Source organism: Ruditapes philippinarum, unplaced genomic scaffold, assembly GCF_026571515.1.
Source record: "Ruditapes philippinarum isolate M1 unplaced genomic scaffold, ASM2657151v2 ctg1504_1_1_1_1, whole genome shotgun sequence".
NCBI lineage: Eukaryota > Metazoa > Mollusca > Bivalvia > Venerida > Veneridae > Ruditapes > Ruditapes philippinarum.
In genome coordinates, this window is record NW_026852316.1 from 76745 (window position 1) to 102792 (window position 26048).

The 26048-nt window shown below is 31.4% G+C and overlaps 1 protein-coding gene across 1 annotated transcript in view; it reads left to right on the forward strand.

The window, feature by feature from the left end:
• The window catches only part of LOC132756504 (transient receptor potential cation channel subfamily V member 5-like), a 32449-nt gene extending 8979 nt beyond the window's left edge, over nt 1-23470 (forward strand). Inside the window, exons 4-17 of the mRNA XM_060747588.1 lie at nt 544-697; nt 1148-1168; nt 2282-2296; nt 6188-6289; nt 6748-6897; nt 7566-7648; nt 8165-8348; nt 8838-8945; nt 9610-9761; nt 10872-10981; nt 17876-18039; nt 20797-20913; nt 21262-21387; nt 21851-23470. Coding sequence (XP_060603571.1) covers nt 544-697; nt 1148-1168; nt 2282-2296; nt 6188-6289; nt 6748-6897; nt 7566-7648; nt 8165-8348; nt 8838-8945; nt 9610-9761; nt 10872-10981; nt 17876-18039; nt 20797-20913; nt 21262-21387; nt 21851-22009 — 1645 coding nt within the window. The 3' untranslated portion in view covers nt 22010-23470. The remainder of the gene's footprint in view (nt 1-543; nt 698-1147; nt 1169-2281; nt 2297-6187; nt 6290-6747; nt 6898-7565; nt 7649-8164; nt 8349-8837; nt 8946-9609; nt 9762-10871; nt 10982-17875; nt 18040-20796; nt 20914-21261; nt 21388-21850) is intronic.
• Nucleotides 23471-26048: the final 2578 nt, after the last annotated feature.

The window sequence follows — 26048 nt, forward strand, 5'->3', positions numbered from 1 at the left end:
TATGTTAAAAACACCATATGTTAATAACATGATGTTTTAAGAATGCAATATGATATGTTAATAATTGGATATGTTATAGATGTGAATGTTCAGAATGTTAAGTAGGCAAAAGGTTAAGAACGCTTTATGTTAAGAAACATTAGATGTTAACAATACAATATGTTAGTTAAGAAAGTGATATGTTAACAACAGAGTATGTTAAGAACACTGTATATTAGAAGAGAGTGATATGTTAAAAATGCAATATGTTACGAAAGCAATATGTTAAGAATGTGGTTTAAGAACTAATATGTTAAGTACATGATATGTTATCATGGTGTTTTGTTATTAACATAATATGTTATTAACATTTATGTATTTCTTAATGGTTGATTATTCTTTTTATTTGCAAATTTTTTGTATGTACAGGATTTATTATTTCACTGGCAAATTAGCCCTCATACAAAATGACAATAGTATGTAAACCAAATATGATTCAATTTGTTCTTTTGACAAATGTGTTCATGATACTCTTGTCACACATATAATTCTTTGATTTTTCAGACATGTATATTTTGGGGAATACCCTCTAAGTTTTGCTGCCTGCCTCGGTCAGGAAGAATGTGTACGGCTGCTGGTTGCTAAGGGAGCTGACCCAAATTTACAGGATAGCAACGGAAACACTGTGATGCACATGCTCGTTATTTTGGACAGAAAGGTAAAATACTCTTATAGCAATTTATATAAGGGCGAATACAGCAATGTATTAGGCTTAACTGTGTGGCATTTTATAATTGCTATTCTCTTCATGCATGTATATACAGTCGTGTAGTTTTTCATTAGATATATTACTGTTTACTCAATACTCAAAGACTTTTATGTAATTACATTCTGTATGATTCACAGCTATTGTAAATTTTGTATGCCCTGTCAAAAAATCTTTATAGCTTTACATTTAAATGATCAACAGCCTTTTTGATGCCCCAACAACTAATAGGGGTGTGGGGGGGGGTCCTCTATATTTGCCTTTGTCCATCCTATCTGCTGTCCTGCTGTTTCACTACTCCAAATTTACAATTATTAAGAATTAAATCAAATGATTGTTTAGTAAATTAACTTTCCGTTTTAATATTATGATTTGATATTTTAATTATTGCTGCATCCTAAGGAGAAGGAACTAGAAGGAGAGGTTAGTTCTATATCGTTAAATGTTGTATGTTTCAAATATTTTCTTTAAAACTTCACATCGTATTTTCATGAAACATAGAAATAATTATGTCAAAGTACTGTAATGTTGCAGTTATATAGACGTAGAATATACATGTTCACTGCGTAACCTAAGTGCAGTAACTGGTTAACTCCTTATATAGATAGATGGGATTTAACCTGTTTCTGCATTAATATGACAACTGTTTTTATCCCAGACATGTTTTTCTGGATAATTTCTACATGAATCAGAGTTTCACAAGGCCATATAGCCTCTGATCTCCTTTGAAAATTCGTTTTGTTTTGTTTTGTCCATTGTTTTCTCGTTTATAGCTCATGCATTCTTTTACTTGGTGGACCATAACCATGCTTTTAAATAGAATGGTACAACCTGTCATGTTGGAGGTTCCATGATAACCGTCTTATGAACGCATTTGTATATTTCTAAATTCAAAATTTCACTATTTTTCATGTTTAAATATTTAATATTTAATCATTTTTTTTATTTCAATGAGAAATATTCAGTAAGAATTTCATAGATTTCAATAATAAATTTCTGTGATTGAAATTTTTTACTCAAGGATTGATAAGCATTGTATATCTCTAAGTTTGTAACACCTGAGGTTAGCCAAAATCATCTTTCCTGTTTGGGTTCCTTATGACCTAAATTGCGTTTCAGTGCCACATGACCTAAATTGTGTTTCGGTGCCACATGACCTAAATTGTGTTTCGGTGCCACATGACCTAAATTGTGTTTCGGTGCCACATGACCTAAATTGTGTTTCGGTGCCACATGTCCTAAATTGTGTTTCGGTGCCACATGACCTAAATTGTGTTTCGGTGCCACATGACCTAAATTGTGTTTCAGTGCCACATGACCTAAATTGTGTTTCGGTGCCACATGACCTAAATTGTGTTTCAGGGCGGTAAAACCAAACCAAACAAATTTCTGATCGACAATCTTAGACATTGACCTTTAAATTATTACTTATTACATAATGTCATAGTAAGGGTTTGAATGCCTTGGGGGTTTACTGTATATTTTACAATGCATCTTTACTTATGTACAGTATTTTCTTTTATTTGTTGCGTCCAGTATACTCCAAAGAAGGTTAGTAAATGTCACTGCTGCTTATATCTGTATTGCACACTCAGGGACATATATTTTTATGTTGTATTTCTGTTTGTCTGTTGTTGACATTAGCTTTACATGTCATATATAATAGATACATATACAGAGGATATTGAATGAGTGTAAGTTAAATACTGAATTTATTGCACAAGTTGAATAAAATTATATTATGCGAGCCTCCAGGGAGCATACTATTATTTAATTCAATGAGTTCAATAAATTCAGTAATGAACTTACACAAATTTAGTATTTTATTTATCACATTCCCAAAATAAAGACAGTATAAGGTGAAAAAAGTCTTTTCATTGACACCCTTACAGTATAATGCTAACATAATAGCCCGTCTTTACATTTTGTATAAGGCTGATGATGTCACGTCAAAATATATTCATGGCCGTGCAATACCATTTTTACGGAGTCTCAAAATCGACAGGGGTGTGTGATAAATATAGTTATTATGTACAATGTAATCTTTTACAAATTGCAATGTAAATTATAACATTTACAAGTGTTTCTTATTTGTTGTACCAACATGACCAAATTTAAAATACTGCACAGCCATTATTATTAGTGGGGCACTAAATTTCGTGTTTTTGGTGAATAGGGCAATCCACGAATTTAAGACCCAGTGAAATTTCATTTCGTCTTCTGTAAAGTTATTTTGCATCAAATTATTTACATTTCACCTGTTGGAAAAATAAACAGTCATGGAATTTAAGGACCCACGGAAATGTTCTTTGTGACAAAACCACGAAATTTCATGCCCATGAAATTAAAATTAAGCCAATTCACAGTACAGGTATACAACAGTTACTGTTACCCTTTGTGACTTGCTGAAAGAAGCTGGTGATGAGTTGCCTCCCCTTCACCTAATAGATAATAAGGTCATACCATGTTTTCATGCTATGTAACCAGTACTGGTCTGTCATGAAAGTAGACTAGAGAGACTGGTTCAAAAAAAGTTGTTAGCAGACTGGTTCAAAAAAAAAGTTGTTAGCTTTCATCAAAATTATGCTACAGTTTATCTAAGTTTTCTAGGAACTTAAGGGATAGCTTATTTTGAATAAATAGAACCAGTGTACAGTGAAACTTGAATTAAAAAACAATGTAGATCATCATCCTGTAAATAAAGTCAACTTCTCAACAACCCTTGACTAATAAAATATAGCCACTTGTGTATAAAGGTCATGTTTGGGCTTTCCTTTGGATGGCCTTTGTTTAAAGGGATGACTGTACTTCATGGTTCTCAAACATCAACACACTTTTATGTCTATTTACAAAAGTTTCTGTTCTGAGACATAGATGTACATTGTTGCATTAACATGTAAATCTATGACATCTTAAATATATATTTGTGATAATAAAATCTGATATGGAGCAAGAAGTATCAATGAAGAATCAAAATAAAAAGACCAATATCAGAAATAATAGTGGCATATTTGTAGCTGTTGTATATTTGATGTATACATGTATGTTATAAACAATTTTTAACAATGTGTAATTGGTGGTTTATTACAAGCATATGAGTAACTCGGACTATAGCTGATGATTACAAACATCAAAATATGCTCTGGTTACAAAATATTATTTTAATCCTACCACCAAATATTTTGGTTTTATAACAGATTTATAGGAACCTTAATTTAGTTTAGGTTGGTTTGATAAATATGAAACAAATTACTTTTGTTAGAAATTGTATTTTGTTTCTCACTTTTTAGTATAGATTCCTTGCTTATTTATTTATTTATTTATTTATGTTTTTGTTGTTGTTATTGACAGACAGATTATGCCAAACATCTGACAAGCCCTATAGTAATGATTTGTTTTTTATTCACCCTTATTCTGAATCCATTTACATTGTTCCTTGACCTAATAGGTAATAAAACTTGAGTATGTAAGCCAGTCAGAAAATCAAGCTTCTGATTGGCTGAATTCGAATTTGAATTTTGTATATGGACCAATGATAATGATTGTATTGGTAGACTGGTTTACGAATTAGTTTTATAACCTTGAGTCAAATTAAAAGACTTATTTTTTAACCATGTCTTGCATTTAAATACATTTAGAAAAACCAACCTGAACTGCCTCATGAGGTTTTTAACAAAGTCAGTTGAGTAACATTTTTTTTCACTAATTTAACTTTAACCTTTGCTCCAAAATAATTTCATTTTCATGTAAACATTATTGTGTCACTGAATGGGTTAATTTATTATAGTAAAATTTTATTTCATTTCTAAAATTTTTGCCACTAACTGCTTTGATATGTCTAGGAATTACTAAGAAATACTAGTACTGATTACTACTAAACCATAATATTTGATAATTTAGATTTTCAACAGGTTTTTATTCTTTTGGCAACCATTTTTTTAACCATTGTTTACAATTACATATTTAAACTAGTTGGCTAAGGTAAATTAAGCATTTTTTTTTTGAAATATGGGTTTTGTTTATATCTTAAGTGTTAAAAGTTTAACAAAATGGAAAAGTCACCATTATTTCTATTCACTGTCAGTCTAGATGGTTGTGTAAATTTTTGTACAAAGCTTTTAAAAGACAATTTTTATTTTTATGTACATTTAGTTAAAAATATATTAAATACCTAAAAGATAATACAAATTTTTTTTTTTTGGCATGTTATATTGTTTATTGTGATTGATTTTAAATTTTAGTTAACATTTGGCACTTAAGTACAGTAAGGGGTTAAGTCCCATTGAAATTAAATAGGAGTTAACCCATTACTGCACTAAGGTAATGATTTGTTTTATAGTGAATAATTACTTTTTTGCATCAGTTTTTTTAGAGAAAAAAAAATATTTTTATTGTTTTATTTCTATTTTTTATTTAAAAGCTTTTTTTCAGATGATACATTTTGTTTTAATATGATTTTATACTTCATTCAGGTGATGATTTAGATTTTCAAAAAAGCAATAGTACTCTAGTAAAATGATGTTTGACGTAAAATACCATGTCAACAATTATCAAGGAAGACTTAATATTACTAATGTTCTAAAAAATTTAGAATATTAACATGCACAATTACATGAATTGCTTTAACCTGATGTTTGTAATGGATTTGCCCTGCTTTGAATTTGGAACAGTCCATTCAAGGTTTTAGGGATTTTAAAGGAACTCCACTGAAGTACAAAAGCTTAAAAACATAAAAATTTGACCTTTGTACATAGATCATCTGACATACGTAAAAAAGAAAGATATGCAAAATGTTAACTTAAAAATTTACTCAGAAACTTCTTGAAAACCATATTTTTTTGTTATTCTTAACCTGATTTCAAATGCTTTACAATTTTGGTCATTTTTACAAAATAATTATTCTGGAAAAACAGAGAAAGTGAATGATCTGAAATTCAGCACACAAGTTACTGCCATAGACCTACATCAAATAGAACATTAATATCGAAAAAATTATTCCTAGTCCAATCATGTCAAAAAAACTTCAGTGGATCGAGTCCTTTTAATATCAAATACTTAAAATTAAGCCACCAACAACTGTATAGATCCTGGTAAGACTGCACAGAGTAACAGGCTGGCCTGGCTCTATACTGGTGGCAAAGGCTAATCACTTTCTGTTCTAGAATGTATAATTATCAACTCCACAAAGTTTTCAGAATGATTTTAGAATGTTTTAGAATGTTAATGGTTAAAAATAATTAAATGAAATTTCAATATATGTTTTAATGTGTTAAAGGTACTTTTAAAGTCAGTAAGTATAAAAATGCCTTGCAGTTTTATAGCATGATAATTTGATACTAAGTCTTGTTATTCATCAATATTAGCAAGGGTTATAAATTTTATATTTTGATAATAATATTGTAAAATTTTAAATAATTATATATTTTTTTTTTGTCTCGTCAGGACATGTTTGACATTCTGTACAGTCTTGGCGGCCGTCTTGATATCAGAAACAGGCAAGGATTAACTCCCCTGACTTTGGCCGCAAAACTTGCAAGAAAAGAGGTAATGCTTGTGAGAAAATTTTGCTGCAAAGGGAGGCAACACTTTTGAAGATTTGCTTTATATTTGTTTAAAGTAACTTCCCTTTGCAGTAAAAAGTTACAATTTTATCTTTTCTTTGAAATTTGATTTAAAACAAGTCACAGATTCAAATGATTTCAATGAATTTGATTAGAATGATAATTCTTTGTTGGTGATAGAGTTTTAATTTGTAGAATTCATTCTTAATTATTTAAAATGACATGATGCCCATCTAAGTGCATTAAGTTTCTTTGGTATTTTCCATTTTCAGATATCTGTGTATATATTTATGAAATTATTAAATAAAGTAGGGCTAAAAAAATCTTCGATGGTCATTGCAGATTTTTGCATTAAATACAGCCTGGCTATAATGTATGTAAGCAAAAATATATTTCTTCATGTACATAATGATATAATTCCGTTCATTGATCTATTTTTAGATGTACGAACATATTCTGGAGATAATAAGACAGATTTACTGGATTTACGGAAATGTTACATGTGCCGGCTATCCTCTACCAGACATTGACACAATCTCCGCTGCCGGAGAACTGGATAAATTCTCTGTGCTGAACTTGGTTGTTTATGGGGTAAATAAAAAATTTTAATTCTTATTCAGTTACAGTCACTTAAAGGTACCCCACTGTGATCAAGAAGCCTAAAAACATAAAATTTCTTACATAGATAAGCTGGGGAACTTAAAACAAAAAGATATGCAAGTAGAGTATTAAGAAATATTCTCAGATATGAGTTGAAATTATATCTTTTCTATTCTTAGCCTTATTTGGGTGAAAAGCGTTGCAACGCGTTTCAATTTTGTGTCATTTTGCACAATTGAGAAAAATAATTCTGGAAAAATGGAGTGAGTGAGTTATCTGAAATTTTGCACACAAGTTATTAGTTGAAACTTACATAAAATAGAATATTAATCTTAAAAAATTATTTCCAGTCCAGTCAAATAAAATAACCTCAGAAGAGTCCCTTTAACTATTGTATATAATTAAATAAAGCAAAGGTATATTTATAAACTCTACATTTCAAAGAGAAAAAGTTGAGTTTAGTGATTATTCCAGGATTTTGTTGCTCGCATTCGTTGAAATAAACTTTAATTATTTCAATTAATTTAGTTTGGTTATGATTCTTACTATGAGATAAATTATTACTCATTCAATATTATCAGCAGTTCAATATAGCTTTATTCACATAAAAAAACCTGCAATAAATGTCAAAAGTGTAAAATGTGTGTGTTATATTTTAGGAGTCTGAAGGTCACCTTGACATGATGGACGGTTTGATAGTTAATCTTTTGAAGGAAAAATGGAAAGTTTTTGCTAGATTCAGGTAAATTTTTGTTTTGCAGTTATGTGATTTAAAAATTTTTTCTTTAAATACTGAAGCAATATTTGTATGTATATCGCACACAATGTTTTAAATTGTTTGTTTGAAAAATGGTACATGAAATAAACATTATAGGAGGCCTCTTTCTTTGAATCTCTAGCCACTCACTGCTGAAGTCATTTCTGACTTGCAAGATACTTTTGAGTTATTCTGTGTGCCAAGAAGCTATCCAATTAACTTACAGAAAGTCTTTTATTCCTTATGCCTGAAAAAAAAGTAGCAGGAAGGCTAGGCACTTGAAGTTTTCCTTTTTGAACAGCTGAGTGGAATGGCACTTTGTGACCATTTCAGTGTTTGAACAACTTTAAACCCAATAAATAGAAAAAAAGAAGAAAATCAATCTAAGGTGAATTGAATAACACAGTATTTCATCATACATGTTTATCATATTGAAAACTTTTATTCATTTTTTGCATTATAGATTTAAAATTTAAACAACTCATTCTCTTGTTTTTGCAGATTCTACAGGAGGTTTGTTATTTTCATCATATACTTTTTGCTGTTTGTTACTGCATTTATTCTACGTCCCGGCACAGATCGGTGCCCAGAAACACGTCAAATAAACTCCAGTAATGGTATGCTACAGAATGTGACAGAGATTGATGCCGGGTACCTGCTGAAAACTTGTTCAACGGAGGATACAGTAAGTTGATTAATGCTAATCTACATAACTTTTTTAACGTTTATAATAGAGTTACTGCCCTTGCTTACCTTATCAAGATGGTGGATAATGTGAGATGCTCATTTTCTTATTGAAGGAGATCTACTTAATGAAAGCTACAATATTGAGTATAATCTACTCATTGAAAGCTACCAAATTGAGCAAAATCACCAAATAAAAGCTACAATATTGAGTAAAATTTACTTAATGAAAGAAACAATATAAAAAAAAGTCTACTTAATGAAAGCTATAATAGTGAAAGACTACATTATGAAAGTTGTAATATTGAAGAAAGTTTTCTTAATGAAAATAAGATATTGAATAAATACCTACTTAATAAAAGACTATGATTCATTTGCTGCAGTACTGATTTCTGCTAAAATTCAACAATAAACTTTGTCAAACTAGAAATTTGAGGCATTTCAAAAGGACATTTAAAGTCAGGTGTAAACTTTGCTTTGAATATTTCAGATTCGATTTGCCCTGGAAATATTAGTACTGTTTGGAGCTATAGTATATCTTGGTCTGGCAATGAAGGAAATATATCATCAAGGCTTCAATATCTTCTTTACAACACTGGTAAGTCAGATATATATTCAGTATACCATCAGAATGCACAGAGGGGCACCTGAGGTCTTCCACCACCAGTAAAGCTGGAAAGTCAACATATGGCCTTAACAATGTTGGTGCGATGTTAAACCCACAACAACAACAAAAAATAATAAAAAAATAAAATACCATCAAGGGTTTGATAAATGCTTGTCACATTGACCATGATCTCAGTCACTGCCAGCTGGCTAAATGTTAAAATGAGCCGCGTCTTGACAAAACCAACATAATGGGTTCGCCACCAGCATGGATCCAGACCAGCCTGCACATCCACACAGTCTGATCAGGATCCATGCTGTTCGCTTACAAACTCTATAACAAGTAGAGAAACTGATAGCGAACAGCATGGATCCTGATCAGACTGCGGGAATGCGCAGGTTGGTCTGGATCCATGCTGGTCCTAAACGCACTATGTTGGTTTTGTCATGGCGCGGCTCAAATGTCTTTTTCTCGCCATCTTATCAAGGTTAAACCTTTAATCAAAAGATTTGATAAAAAACACACACAAAAACAAAAAAGAAAAAAAAGTTAAAATACAATGCGTAAGATTGGAAGCAATAATAAATTTAATTTTTGTAATATTCAGTTCATAAATGAAAATATAATATAATTTATAATACTATTTTTATTTTAGAGAGGAGCACCAACAAAGGCGATGTTTCTGATGTCATGTCTGTTTGTTGTTATGATGTTACCTGGCCGGGCGTCGGCGGCGTACCAGTATGAGGACGTGATGGGCGTACTCGCCATATTGTTCACGGCACCATATTTCCTCTTCTTCTGCAGGTAATTTTTGTCACCTTAGTGCAGTAACAGGTTTAGTCCTTCTAAATTTAATAGAAGTTAACCAGTTATTGCACTAGGGTGACGAATTTTGTGGTTTCTCCACCAAGGTAAGGTCATTAAGTCTAGAAAACATAAAATTTGAAATCTTTTCATTTATCAAGTGAGGCACTTAAAATGGAAAAGTTTGCGAAGGATAATAAAGAAATACAGTTCACTCCGGATACAACAATGTCATCAGGACTTTGTGCTGTTACTTGTTATAACCGGGTGTCCTTATAACTGTGACAGAACAAATTGATAAATCTGACACTATACTCAGAATTGTATTCAATTAGGATTTTTGTGCAGTTCTTAGCCAGATTTGAGTGAAATGCATTGTGTGCAACACTTTTCTTTTTTGGGTCATTTTAATTCATAAAAATGATCATTGTGGACAAAAAGGGGTGAGGGAATGATATGTAGATTTGAACACACATTATTGGTTAAGACCTTCATTAAAAGGTGCACAAATCTTGAAAAAAATATTTCAAGTCCTGTCATGTCAAAAATCCCTTTAAAGTAATATAGTCAAAAGTTATGAAAACAAGTTTATACAGTTAAAGAGCAACTTTTCTATAAGTTTAGAAAGATAAGAATAAATCTTGATCAGTTTTTGTCTAGTAAGAAGATAAGGAATAAAAAATTTTGTATTTTTTTCATATCTTTGAATTATACCTACTTATTAAAGGGTAAACTTATAAAGTTTTTTATTACTATCGAAATTAAAACATCTATTGTAATAGTGCTTTTTCATTGTTTTTTATTCCTTTTTTGTTATTTACCTGTTTGTTTGTTTCATTTTACCACTTTTCCCAACAACTAACCATCGTTCCTGGAGAGTTACACCAGTACTAGACTATCTTCCTCCGTGCTAAACTACCAAAGCATCTCCTGAGGATCGAACCCTACACGCCAGAGAGGTAACTGGATTAGAAGTCATTGACTCTAACCCCTCGACCATGGAGGAGGTTATTTACCTAACAATGGTAGAAAGTTGTTTGTACCAGTATTACTTTTTTACCAAAAATTTGTAGATAATTGTTAACCATTATGATACATGCTATATTTCAGAGGTGTTCGCATCGTTGGGCCGTTTGTGATTATGATATATAAGATGATTAAAGGAGATCTGCGGAGATTTTTCATTATCTACCTTGTGTTCATCGTAGGATTTTCCCAAGGTAAGAATTCTCAAGCATTCATGAAAATTTTATCTCTCCCGGGACAAGAATAGTCCCCATGTTTAGTTCTATATAGCAAGAGCATCAGATTTTTAATCTAAGGGCCACTAGTTATTTCCTTGCGTAAGCTGGAATTTTTCTGTGACAAATGATTTGTGTCATATGGTCATTTGTTTGTCCACGCTGGTTCAGATATCATTTGTGATTACTAGTCAATCACCCGCGAAGAAATTGGGAATAACTGGTTAGTTATCAAGAAATCTGGTTTGTTGGACCAACTGCTTAGATATAACCAGAAATGTATTAAAATTGGCATTGAAACCAACCAGACAATCAGGCCTAGAACTGACCCTATAGGAAGTCTTGAAAATGTGTCATAAATTGTCTGAGTTGTAAGTTTTGATAATGAAATAGAAGTATTGTTGCATAATTTGTCTGACTTGTTGGGGAACAATGGCCTACTGATTTTGATGTTTATGTCCCAACCATGTTTTCTCTTATTACACCAGTATCACAATAAATATCAGAACTTTATGGCATGATACAATAGATCCTAGTTATATATACAGTCAAACCTGTGTTTAAAAAAAACACCTTTAAATTAAGATCACCTTACAAATAAAGGCCAGTCTACAACAGAAATTCTCTGATTAAATAGAAAAAAAGTTACCTTCACACTTGTCTATAAAGGCCATGTGTGGTCAATCTGTTGGGTGATCTTTGTTCACAGCTTTGACTGTATTGTGGTTATTATTGCTGAATTTTGACATCTGTAATCCAAAACTAAGCCAATGTCTTGGGCTATAAATGTTTTGAATTTGTTACAATTGAATGAGATGTTGCCTTTGGAAAATGAAGTTATCTTATAAATTTCTTTCATGCTTTTAGCATTATACATGTATAATAGTTTTTGTAATAGTTCTTTTTTGTCTTTAATGATATTGGTTGAATGAAGGGGCCATAAAGAGTTCTATCTCAGGTCTCAGAATGGCAAATAAAAATTCTAAGGTTGGCAGTTTAAAGTAATGGTTTGATAAGAAAACCAGACATGGAACTCTTTTTTTATCACAGATAAAGTGGCGTAAATTTATACATTATATTTGACACACCAGCAGACAACAGAATATGTAATTGACTGTTACATTTTATCTATGCAGCTATGTTTTTGATATTCAAAAACACTGATGTAACATCTTTTGCCGATCCCGCGGAAGCCGTTATGGGGATGTTTATGATGTCGCTCGGAGAATTTGGCGACCTTTATGAGTCGTTCGGAGTCATTGAATACAAGGCGTTTGCTATTGTAAACTTCTTAATGCACATGTTTTTCATCTTTCAGCAATGCATTAACGTTATTGTTTAAGTTCCGTTTTGTTTCGTATGTAAACAGTTTCACCTTGATTTTGGAGATTATTTAGAATTCTGAAAGGCATAACCGCATGCAAGGGAAACAAAATACCTAAATATTTGTTGAAAAAAAAATGGCTGCTTGGTCCTAATGTTTGTTCCTTTATCTCGGTCAAATTAATATTTTTTTTGCAATTTTTAAATAGATCTACTTTTATCCCCCTGTTCTGTTGGAAAATGAACCAAATTGCCGCTCCAGCAAGAAAACTGAAAGTTGTATTGACCTTTGACCTTCACTTTGTTACTTATTAAATGTTATGATAAAATGACACCTGAAGCTGTGAAATTATACATGTTGAAACTGTTTGCATGTTTTGTTTCCTCAATAGTTTTGTCTATGTTCCGAGTGTCGCACACGTAAACTGTATGTTTGTATTTGCAGAGTCACAAATTTTATTATGTTTATTGGTTTAAATGTTTAATTTTAGAATGTTTAGGTGGTTGTAATATCAGATAATTTAAATTTATTTCACAAATATTTTCAGATATTTTAATTTTTTTTTCACAAATATTTTTTTAAAAATTGTAAACACTTTATATCATAATCATTTATAAAGATATTTTTGTGGAACTGTTTTTGAAGCTATATTTTACCCAAAGTTTTATTACAGAATTTTTCTTTTTGAATATGGCAGTATTTCTTAATATATCCTACTGATATATGACATCAATTTTTCTGTTGTTTTGACCATGTCATTTGGTATCTAAACCAGAGACTTATATTACAGAGGGATAAGAAGCTCTAAAAAATTTCCAATCCTGACCCACAATCCCTTGCCCGAGATTCATTGGCCCTTAACGTTGATCAATTTCCACCATCTTGTTTAATAAAACCAAACATGTTTACATTTTCATCCATTACTGAGAATAATTTACATCTTCTTAATCTGTATTTCTTAAGATAATATGACGTCACACATGTCGTTAAATTTTCTTGTGTACCACATGGTCTCGGGAAATCTCACAAAAATGTGAACTTGCGCGTTAATACTAATAAATCCCTAATACAGATTTTTAAGTGTATAGAGTCAAAGCTTCCTGTCCTTTTTAAATATATCTCTGTGAATAAACTAACAAAATGAAAAAGATCAAAACGAACAATTTGTTTCTGATATTACAGTATGTGTGATATATGTTACTGAGGTGCTGAAAATCTATCGTGACAACCAGTATTATTTAGAAAATTGTATTTACTTTGAGATTTATGCTTTGAGTTTGAGGCTATTATGCTTTGAGTTTGAGGCTATTTTGTTACTAAAAATAGCAAAATTTCTTAGGATGAAATCAAAAGATTTTCAGCACATCATATAGATTTGTATAGCTCTTTCAACCCTTCAGTGTTCCTTTGAAAAAGTTTTTCAATTTAGATAAAGACCTTTGCGTTTATAAGTTACAGCTTTTATGATTGTGTTTAGAGATTTCTAGAACTTTCGGTGTGTGTGAATATTTCTATGTTTAGATCCCTAGTGTACGAAAAATAGCTTGCATTTTTGACTTATATTTTCAGCAATGTATATAATATACTTGGGAATTGATGGAAGTGCGTTCTCTCATCCAGCGGAAGCTATTATGGCCATGTTTATGATGTCATTAGGCGAATTCGGGGATTTTTATGATTCCTTCGATGAAACAAGTCATCATATTTTAGCAATAGTATGAATTGAGCGTACAAATTTTCATTTCGTTAACTCTGGTATCATTCAAATAATTGAAGTTTGGATAAAAATGAAAGATTTATGCTTTTGTATGGTTGTAATGTAAAGTTGTGAATATTAACTTGTTGGGGATTCTTGGGTCACTTGTTTTGTCATTTACATTTGAACTTTAAAAATATAGTTATTTAGCTTTTACAGAATACATCAAAGGAGATTAATGAATGAAAAGAGCATTAAAGAAGAAACAATTTCATAGCAATGACTAACCTTGATTTTGAATAAAAGATATTAAAAAATGTTGAGCACTCGATTATCATAATTGAACATAATATTGGAATTCATGCAGAACATTGTTATTGTGAGCATATTTCTAGGAGAAAAAATTCAAAACAAATATGGTTGAAAATTTCAAAATCATTTTCTTCCTTCCATTTAAGAACAAAATTACCAGAGTTAACATTGAAAATTACTCAATGTTGCATAGTTGCTGTTGTGTACATGACATTTTTCCAAGTGATTTGTCCTCGTCATTTTCTCACTTTTTTTCACCGAAAAATAAAATTTAACTTGTCTTTTTTGTTTCATTGTTTCACACTTCACACATGACTGATCATGATTCCCACAATAATCTTTAATATGATTAATATTTCTAATTGTCTTCATTTTCAGTTATATTTTTAATTTTGTCGTACAGCATGCACGATTGAACCCTTATAATTATTGTACATTAAAGGGACTCCACTGAGGTTTTTTGACGTGTCGGGACTGAAAATATTTTTCTTACAAATTAATGCAATCAAGTCTCAACTAATAACTTGTGTGCAAATTTTCAGGTCATTCTCTCACCTCATTTTTCCAGAATTATCATTTTTATTGTGCAAAATGACCCAAAAATGAAATGTTACAATGCTTTTCACTCAAATGCAGCTCAGAGTTGCACAAAAGATTGATTTTCATGTTATTCTGAGTAAAGTATATTTCTTTGTTATCCTTTGCAGAGTCTTCCATTTTCAGTGCTTCACTTAATATTTTTCAGATTTTCATATTTTATGTTATTAGGCCTTTGGACCTCAGTGGAGTTCCTTTAAAGAATTTTTTTTAAAGTTTTGTCTACAAGGACTTAGTAGAATGAAACAAATTTAGTTTCTGAACAATTTTAAAATTTGTTTTTTTTTTTTATTATGAAAATCTTGCATGCTGATGTTGTATTGAATGTACTTACAGCTTTGCTTTTATAGGATAAAATTACATGTTAGTTTTCCTATTATAATATATAATAAAAGTATTTTAGTTACATTTAATGACTAAATTTTAACTTAAGTCATAGTGAAAAAAAGATTTGCCATTTTAGATTGGTAAGGGCTATATTAAAGAGAGAGGCAAAATATTAAAAGATTATTTTCGTTGACTTCAAACAAGTTGTCCCTCACCGCTGTGGGTTTGAATCCTGACAGGGACTTTGGATTCTTTTATGTCAGGAAGCTATCCAGCTAGTTTACTGAACATCGGTGGTTCTACTCAGGTGCCCGTTCATGCCTGAAATAATGCACAAAAGGGCACCTGATGTCTTCCTGCACCAGTAAAATTGGAAAGTCGCCGTATGACCTTTAGTGAGTAGGTATGACGTAAAACCAAATCAAACAAACAAACAAAAAGATTATTTAATATTGTTATTTTGTATTATAAAAAGGATGTTTTGATGTCTTTTAAAAAGAGTTAGATTGACTTTAAACTTATATCTTTGTATCATGAATATTTAAGAAATGTTATTCTGAAACCAAAATGTGAAGAGAAATTTTAAAAAATGTGATAGAAAAAAATAACAATTGAAATTGTCCATGCCTTTTCAGTACTTATTTGTTGGAAAAATTTACAATGGAAATTTACCATGTCTTTTCAGTACTTATTTGTTGGAAAAATTTACAATGGAAATTGACCATGCCTTTTCAGCACTTATTTGGTTCCATTATGTCAATTAATAGATTTCAGTTTTTCTTTTGTTGTTTTTCTTTTTTTAGCTCACCTGTCACAAAGTGACAGGGTGAGCTTTTGTGATCGCTTTTCGTCCGGCGTCCGTCCGTCGTCCGTCCGTCCGTCCGTAAACTTTTACTTTAAATGACATCTCCTCATAAACCACTAAGCCAATTTCATCCAAACTTCACAGGAATGTTCCTTTGGTGGTCACCTTTAAAAATTGTTCAAAGAATTTAATTCCATGCAGAACTCTGGTTGCCATGGCAACCGAAAGAAAAAACTTTAAATATCTTCTTTTAAAAAACCCTAAGAGCTAGAGCTTAGATATTTGGCATGAAACATCTTCTAATGAGTGTCTACCAAGTTTGTTCAAATAAAAGCCCTGGGGTCAAAATTGGCCCCGCCCCAGGGGGTCTTTGATTTTCCCTATATGCATATAGTAAAAACTTAAAATATCTTCTTTTAAAGAACCCAAAGAGCTAGAGCTAAGATATTTAGCATGAAACATCTTCTAATGAGTGTCTACCAAGTTTGTTCAAATAAAAGCCCTGGGGTCAAAATTGGCCCCGCCCCAGGGGGTCATTGATTTTCCCTATATGCATATAGTAAAAACTTAAAAAATCTTCTTTTAAAGAACTCAAAGAGCTTGAGCTAAGATCTTTAGCATGAAACATCTTCTAGTGAGTGTCTACCAAGTTTGTTCAAATAAAAGCCCTTGGGTCAAAATTGGCCCCGCCCCAGGGGGTCTTTGATTTTCCCTATATGCATATAGTAAAAACTTAAAATATCTTCTTTTAAAGAACCCAAAGAGCTAGGGCTAAGATATTTAGCATGCAATTTCTCTTAATGAGTGTCTACCAAGTTTGTTCAAATGAAAGCCCTGGGGTCAAAATTGGCCCCGCCCCAGGGGGTCATTGATTTTCTCTATATGCATATAGTAAAAACTTAAAAAATCTTCTTTTAAAGAACTCAAAGAGCTAGAGCTAAGATATTTAGCATGAAATATCTTCTAATTGGTGTCTACAAAGTTTGTTCAAATAAAAGCCCTGGGGTCAAAATTGGCCCGGCCCGGGGGTCCTTGATTTTCCTTATATGTGTATAGCAAAAAAAAAAAAATCTTCTTTGAAAAAACCCAAATAGCTGGAGTTTAGATATTAAGCATGAAACATCTTCTAGTGAGTGTCTACAAAGTTTGTTCAAATAAAAGCCCTGGAGTCAAAATAGGCCCCGCCCCGGGTGTTATTGATTTTCCTTATATTTGTACAGCAAAAATTTAAAAATCTTCTTTGAAAAAACCCAAATAGCTAGAGTTTAGATATTAAGCATGAAACATCTTCTAGTAATTGTCTACAAAGTTTGTTCAAATAAAAGCCCTTGGGTCAAATTGGCCCCGCCCCAGGGGTGTCATTGGTTTAAACTATATGTGTATAGAAAAAACTTAAAAAATCTTCTTTTAAAAAAAACCCAATGAGCTAGAGCTTAGATGTTTAGCCATGAAACATCTTCTTATGGGTGTCTACCAAGTTTGTTCAAATAAAAGCCCTGGGGTTAAAATTGGCCCTGCCAGAGGGGGGGGGGGGGGTATGGAAGGAGGGGGTAGATTGTTGTTTTTCATTATATGTGTGTAGTAAAAACTTAACATCGTGAAATATCTTCTAATGGTGTCTTCCAAGTTTGTTCAAATAAAAGCCCTGGGGTTTAAACTGGCCCCGCTCCGGGTGCCTTTATACAGGTGAGCGACCTCAGGGCCATCATGGCCCTCTTGTTTGTGTTGTTTATTTAAAGGTTTTGTTTGCAGCTGAGTTATGTTTGTTTCGTATTTTATTTTATTTCATTTTGGTTTTTTATTTTCTTACAGCGTTCTTTATAAGTTTTGTTGGTAGTACATGTGATCCCGAGTCTGACCCGTGTGTGTTCGCGAACCCAATTGACGCGTTATTGGGTACTTTTTCTATGTCAGTAGGAGATTTTGAAGACATAGTTCAGACATTCCCGACCTCACGCCATCAAATTACGCTTAGTGTAAGTGTCGTCTGCAGCAAACTACGTCTGCATGTGTCTTCTGCTGTAAAAAGTTATGTTGTGTATGTAAAACAGATATGTAGAATTTTTTGTGTAGCTTTTGCGCTGGTATAGTTTTGTGGTCATGGCATATCTCATTATAAAAAAAGTTTTGATTTGCATGAATAATTATTTGTAATAAAGCTTCGACTCAGATATTTTGTGATATTGTTAGGAATTTTTCGTTCAGTAACAAATAAAAAAAGCATACATAAATCAAATTACAAATGAGAAATGAAAAAAGAGCTTCTTGCACAAGCTATAGATTTTGATATATACTGGAATAGTTACATAAAATAAAATGAATTTCTTAAATATTCAGAGTTCCAGTTTTGAAATTGTTCTTATCAGTTTTGGAGTTATCAAGGTGTTAATTGAAAGTTCAGATGATTGCATTTGAGTTTTAAGCGACACACATTTTATATTTCTTATGTAAAAATCTGTAATTTGTTATTTTTCCCAGTCAGACCATGATTTTGTAATTGGTAACAATTATATAAAATTATTTCAGAAAATTGGAATGTAGTTTTAATTGTAATATTTTATCGTTTAGTTTTGTCACTTATAAAACAACAATGCAATATATTACCACCTGGATGATTTAAACATTAATATTATTTAATTTTATATTTCCTGATGTGAAATGGTAAAAAATTCTGGTAAGTTAATATACATGTATATAATGTTGATATATCTCATTGAAGTCAGCAAATCTAAATTTAAATCTCAGATGACCTTGACCTAGTTTGTTTTTAAACTTTCAACCCTAGTTCAGTAATTAAGAGGTCAACCTGAACTTGACTTTAATGTTATGGTTGATGACAAAGTGTCTTACGTTTGAAGCCCAATTTTTACCCTAAAAATAACAAGTTTTAGACAAAGACTATACAAAAGTTTACTTATGTTTGTGTTATATTATCACCTTAAGAAAATTCAGTTTTGAGCCTCTAAATCCAGGTGGAAATTCAGTTTTGGCCTTTTCAGTTATGGTATGTAGACCTAGTGCAGTAATGGGTTAACTACAAGTGAAATTTAATAGGAGTTAACTAGTTGCTGCACTAAGATAACAATGTATGTTAACAGTTTACAGATAACAGACAATTAAAATTTTTGAGATACAAAATTTACACTATTTCTTTGTTTTATCTGCAGAGATCAAAGGGCCATTACACTGACTTGATTGGTTTTTAATTTTTTGAAAAATTCAATAGTTTGAGAGTATATTTAGCGTAGATTGTTATTTTGCTTTTATTGAAGAGTCTGCCCCCCCCCCCAAAAAAAAACAAACCCCAAAACAACCAACAAAAAACATAATTGATGATGTTAGATAAAATAGTGGTTAAGCTTATCTAATAATCTAACATTTTAATGATCTAGGAACAAATAATTTATAATATTTATAATAAATAATTTCCCGCCTTAAACAAGATAACTTAGAAAATAATTTAACATTCTTATTTCCTGAATTATTACATAATATGCATTGAAATAAATTTAATATAAAATCGATAAATAGCGTAGCATAGGTCATTAACAATTTCCCGCCTTTTTTTTTGACAGTTGCCAATAGATCTAACAAAACTAATGCCTGTAAGCTTGAGAGTGGTGATTTTTTAGATGTGAAAATTTCACTATTTGTGTGAGAGTCTACACATTTGAGCCGCGTCATGACAAAACCAACATAATGGGTTTGCGACCAGCATGGATCCAGACCAGCCTGCGCATCCGCGCAGTCTGATCAGGTTTCATGCTGTTCGCTATCAGTTTCTTTACTTGTTATAGGGTCTGTAAGCGAACAGCATAGATCCTGTTCAGACTGTGCGGATGCGCAGGCTGGTCTGGATCCATGCTGGTCACAAACCCACTTTGTTGGTTTTGTCGTGATGCGGCTCATTTTGTTTTTTACTTATGATGACTGCAATATAATACTGCTAAACAGACTTTGCCAAAGCTTTTGAATTTTTCTGACGTTTTGATTTTAATTCAATATCTCTGATAATACTATATTTGGAAATATTTGTCTCTTATTTTTGAAAAGATAACTTTATTATATGTCTTTTATAATTGTGTTTAATAATTATAATTATGCAAGTAAATTTTCTCAATTTTTGATTCGCTTGCATGCTTTGTATACTGTGCTGTATATACTTTGATGAACAGAAACGTTCACGAATAATAAAGTTTTCGGCATTGTAGTCTGTTAACTATGTATGCGCCAAAAAAAGTTATTGTTTCATTTTGGTATATTTCTCACTTCAAATATCACTATAAACTGAGTGTCGGAGTCAATAGTCAGAAATTTCACAATTGTGTATTTTACATTTTAAAAAATCTTTTTTTATATAATTTTTTTATTAACTTTGTCATCTTTAAGAAATTGCATTGTTATTAATTTGTTACTTGAGTTGCTGACATGATATGATGAAGAAATATAGCCTTGCTGACATAAATATATATTTTGCCTAGTGCCTAGGGTCATATTTATCTAAATCAGGCTATTTTCTCCTGTATATTCCGTCAGGAATTTGTATAGAAAATAATATATATAATTACATGTACATAATGTTCTTCTCATACTTTTCATAAACTTAATGATAAATTAAAACTTTTAAACTAAAACTATATACTTTATTAACTAAGTATACTACATTTCCTTTATATTATAATTTTATTTTCTCATGCATCTTGTGATTTGAATGCTTGCTGTTCTATTTTTAGATCATTTTTGTGTTATATATGATCATGGTCACTCTGCTGCTTGTAAACATGTTGATTGCCATGATGGGAAATACATACCAACTTGTTGCTGAAACACAAAAAGAATGGTTCCGACAGGTAAGAAAGTTTAAATGTTTCTGACATTCTGTCAGTTATGCCCCTGTTTTATTTGAAAAAAAAAAATGCATTACTCTGATGTTAGTATTATTACCGGTATTTCATACCAAAATAGAGATTGTATTCTTTTTGCATTCTCTTTATTTTAATTTTATTGCTTTTATTTGCTTTATACTCTGAGTTAAAAAGATGTCAGGACGTTACATCTGCCACCACAATATGTACTTGTCCAGCATCGTATCTGAAATTAATATAGAAAATATTTATTTCCATTGTTTGTAAATTTGAAAATTTATGTTTTGTTTTACTGCAAAAGAATGAATTATATTATAATCTATATATTTGTAGTGGGCGAAAATTGTTTTGGTTGTGGAGCAAAGTGTTACAACAAAGGAAAGACAAAAATATCAGATCCAGTACTCTCAACCTGCCCTGGATGGTCGTCGAGCTTTCCCGATCAGGTGGTACCAATCGGTAAGTACCAAAGTTTATGCACCAAAAATATCGTACAAATAAAGTTAAATGATTGCCTGCGTCTATGATGTATTAATAAAAAGTAAAGGTTTCAGACCTGGTTCATTTAGCCTGTTCATTGACAGTGGTGGTAGATACAAAATTTCGTTTGCACCCCCTAGACTGGCTTAAGCAGCATTCACAACTTACACCTCGAAATGTGAAGATTTTTAACATCCGCAGATGTGTTTATTTTGTGGCTTTTGGCAGTTCAAAAATAAAACTATTTAGCTTGCAATTTATAATTCCCTAAAACAAAACATTCATTTCACAGAAATATGTTAAAATTTGTGTAGAATCAGAGCACAATTTCTTGAGGTAACTTTTTGTTTGTAAATGGTGGAAAATCTCCAGATAAGTCTAAAACATAATTTATGATTTCAATAATTTTGGTCTTTATTTTCATGTTATCTTATGTTTTCAGGAGCGTGAGAAAGAAGAGCGTCGTGTGGCACGTGAGGAGCAGAGGCGTAAGCAGAAAGAGAAGATGTCGCAGAGCCGTTGGAAAAAGATGAAGAAAACTGCCATGTTTACGAAAACGATAAACCTGAGGGAGGTGAAGGAAGGCAAAGTTAACGTATAAACATTTCTTTAATTAGTCAGTTGCTGTTTGTTATTATGGACTTTGTCGGTGTTTTCACATTTATTGCTGTCAAGTGAGTTTGAATTTTAACGGTCTAGTCTCTATGATTTGAAGCTTGTAAAAAAAAAGTAACTTATAAATTTTGGAGAACAATATTTTTACTTAATATTAATATATATTCCCTTAAAGTGCAATTAGCAAATTTTGTTTTGATAAAAGTTTTCTACAGTAACGTTTATATTTGTAAATTTAAAAGAAAAATGTTTTGAAGAAAAAATATAAAATGGAGTTATTTAAAAGAAAGAATATGTGTGATGAACTGTTATGAAATAGAATAACTGGTTTATTCCATTTTATGTTAAGATTTCTTGCATTGTTTTGTGTGTTGTTGTTTTTGTCATGTTGAAAACAAACTGTGTTTATTTGATGTTGAATAAACAAATAAGCTTGTTGTTTGTTGAAGTTAGTATGTTGATTATTTTTTAATTTTATACATTTTTAATGATTTTTTATTGCATACATTAACAAACTTTAAAATTCCGTCCATTTTTACAATGGTATTGTTCTTTACTATTCAAAGTCTTTAATGACCATTTTAGTTCTTTAGTGTTAATTTTATGTTGAAATAGTTGTTGAATTGCTTTATAGTGATAATCATTTGCCTTAATAGTCATTTGTCCAATCAAATTATAGTATATATGTTTCTTGCATTTATAAAGTTCATGTTGAAAAATAATTGTTTTCAATGTATGCTTTTAATTTAGGTATAATGTTGTCCTTTTGAATATAATAATATTATGTAATAATGATTTGTAGATCTATGGCACATGTATAAAGCCTGGCTGTGCTGCTGAGTGGTTAACACATCAGACTCAGTAATCTAAGGATTTATGGCTGCGTGGGTTCAAACCCCCTCAGGGGCAAGCCATTGTTTCCTTGAGCAAGAAACTTTACATTCATTGCTTAGTACTTGTTAGTTCAAGGAACGGATTCGAGAGTGTTTTAAAAAGCTTATAGATTCTGACATAATCGAACTAAAATAAATTTGTATGAACTAAACTAAAGTCTGGCTGCTCTATACTTATGGCTGTTTAATTGTTACTTTTTTATATCAAATTTCCCTCATATTAACAATGGACAGGTCCAAATTCAATGCAGGACCAAGTCCATTTTATAAATATAGCGAGGTATGGGTTATATGTGTGAAGGTCATATTGTCACACTGTTTTATCTAGCCCAATAATTCTGTAGAGTTGTAATACTGTTGCATTTACCTTATTTTTAAGGCTGTAAGGGAGGGGGTTCAACTTATTTTACATTCCACATTTCACACTTTGTTTTTATTCCACATTTTATGTTATTTCGCAGTCAACATGTTAATTACATTGTTTCATTATTCCACATGTTATTTCACAGTTCACATGTTATGTTGACTAATTGAATAACATGTTATTTTACATACACATGTTATATTTTTTTGTCATTCTAGATTTTTAGCTCGACTTTTCTATGAAAAGGGGAGCTATCCTACTCGCCCCGGCGTCGGCGTCGGCGTCACACCTTGGTTAAGTTTTTCGTACCACCCCACTTTATTTCAGAAGTATTACAAGTATGGCTTTGAAACTTACCATACTTGTTCACCATCATAACCTCCATCTACAGACAAGAGTACATAACTCTGTCAAGGTTTTTGACAGAATTATGGCCCTTTTTTGACTTAGAAAGTGTATTGAGCTTGGTTAAGTTTTTTGTACCACCTCACTTTATTTCAAAACCATTGGAGGTATTGCTTTGAAACTGACCATACTTGTTTACCATCACGACCTTCATCAACAGACAAGAGGACATAACTCTGTCAAGGTTTTTGACAGAATTATGCCCCTTTTTGACTTAGAAAATACATTGAATATGGGTAAAATCCACTTATTGCCTTAACCCTTTGAGATATTGCTTTGAAACTTTTAATGCTATTTCACATCATTACCCCCATCTGTACGCAAGAGAAGGTAACTCTGTCAAGGATTTGTTTTAAAAATTAAGGCCTTTTATCGACTTAGAATCTTGGTTAAGTTTTTTGTACCACCTCACTTTATTTCAAAACCATTGGAGGTATTGCTTTGAAACTGACCATACTTGTTTACCATCACGACCTTCATCAACAGACAAGAGGACATAACTCTGTCAAGGTTTTTGACAGAATTATGCCCCTTTTTGACTTAGAAAATACATTGAATATGGGTAAAATCCACTTATTGCCTTAACCCTTTGAGATATTGCTTTGAAACTTTTAATGCTATTTCACATCATTACCCCCATCTGTACGCAAGAGAAGGTAACTCTGTCAAGGATTTGTTTTAAAAATTAAGGCCTTTTATCGACTTAGAATCTTGGTTAAGTTTTTTGTACCACCTCACTTTATTTCAAAACCATTGGAGGTAATTGCTTTGAAACTGACCATACTTGTTTACCATCACGACCTTCATCAACAGACAAGAGGACATAACTCTGTCAAGGTTTTTGACAGAATTATGCCCCTTTTTGACTTAGAAAATACATTGAATATGGGTAAAATCCACTTATTGCCTTAACCCTTTGAGATATTGCTTTGAAACTTTTAATGCTATTTCACATCATTACCCCCATCTGTACGCAAGAGAAGGTAACTCTGTCAAGGATTTGTTTTAAAAATTAAGGCCTTTTATCGACTTAGAATCTTGGTTAAGTTTTTAGTACCAGTCCACTTTTTGACTGAACTGTTTGAGATATTAATTTGAAAGTTGGAATACTTGTTTACAATCATGATTCCCAAACATGTCCAGGAGAAGGTAATTCTGTCAAAGATTTTATTTGAATTATGGCCCTTAACTGTCAATGTTTTGTATTATAGGCAAGCACTAAAAAACTTAAAAAATCTAAAAAAATTCATTCCTATCCACTTGTTCACTTTACCATAAATTATGTCATATAAACATTGCTGTAATATTCAAGGGTATCAAACAACTAGTTTTTTTTTCTTTCTTACCAGCCCTCTTTTGACTTAAACATTTCAAACTTTGCTGCAGTGTTCAAGGGTATCACACAATTCAGTAAAATAATTCTTCACTAAATATCTTAATGCTCATGGCCATTGTTCACTTTAAAAATACAGAGATTCTTGTATTGCCTTTTACTGCAAAAACTTTTTTTATTGGCAAGCAATAAAAAAGTCGAGCGCGCTGTCTTACGGACAGCTCTTGTTTAACATGTTATAGCATTTTGTCTTTTCATATGCTATGTTATTTTGGTTCTTAAACATGTTATTTTGTCATTCCACCTACTTTGTTATAATGTCATTCCACATGTTTATTCATTATTCCACATGGGTTTTTTTGTCATTACACATGTTTCTTTTAATCTCAGTCTTTTCATTTTATGTTCAAAATAGCAAGTCTTCTTCTTATTTACCCCAATATGCCTTATTTCAGACTTTCTATAATTACTTTTGTATAAATTTTGCTTGTATAAGACATTTGTATAATTATAATGTACAGTATTGTTTATTTACGTGTCTTTTTAAAAATTCATATCTAATTTTACATAGTATTATTAGTTTTACACCAAAATGTGAAAATTTACATGAAACTGCTGATTCTAACATTTTTATAGTGTAAAAAAACATATATAGTTTTTACATGTTTTAAGTTAACATTTTTTAATACATATAGTTTTTTTATTAATTCTTGGTATTATCATTGAAACTTTTATGTTCTGCTATCAATCATTGTTTCGTGCCTTATAGCATTTTAAACTTGAAGTTGTCGTAATGATAATAAATCAATCATCCATGGCCGAGTGGTTAGAGTTGCCATCTTCATATCAGTTGCTCCTGATCACTGGGTTTGAATCTCGTCAGGGACTTAAGATTATTTCATGTGAGAAAGCTGATGGAACATCATGACAATAGTGATAATATTTCAACACATGAAATATAATGAATCTGGAGGCATTTTGCTTTAATATCCCTTTTTAGGGACAATTTATACTATAAATAACATTCCAT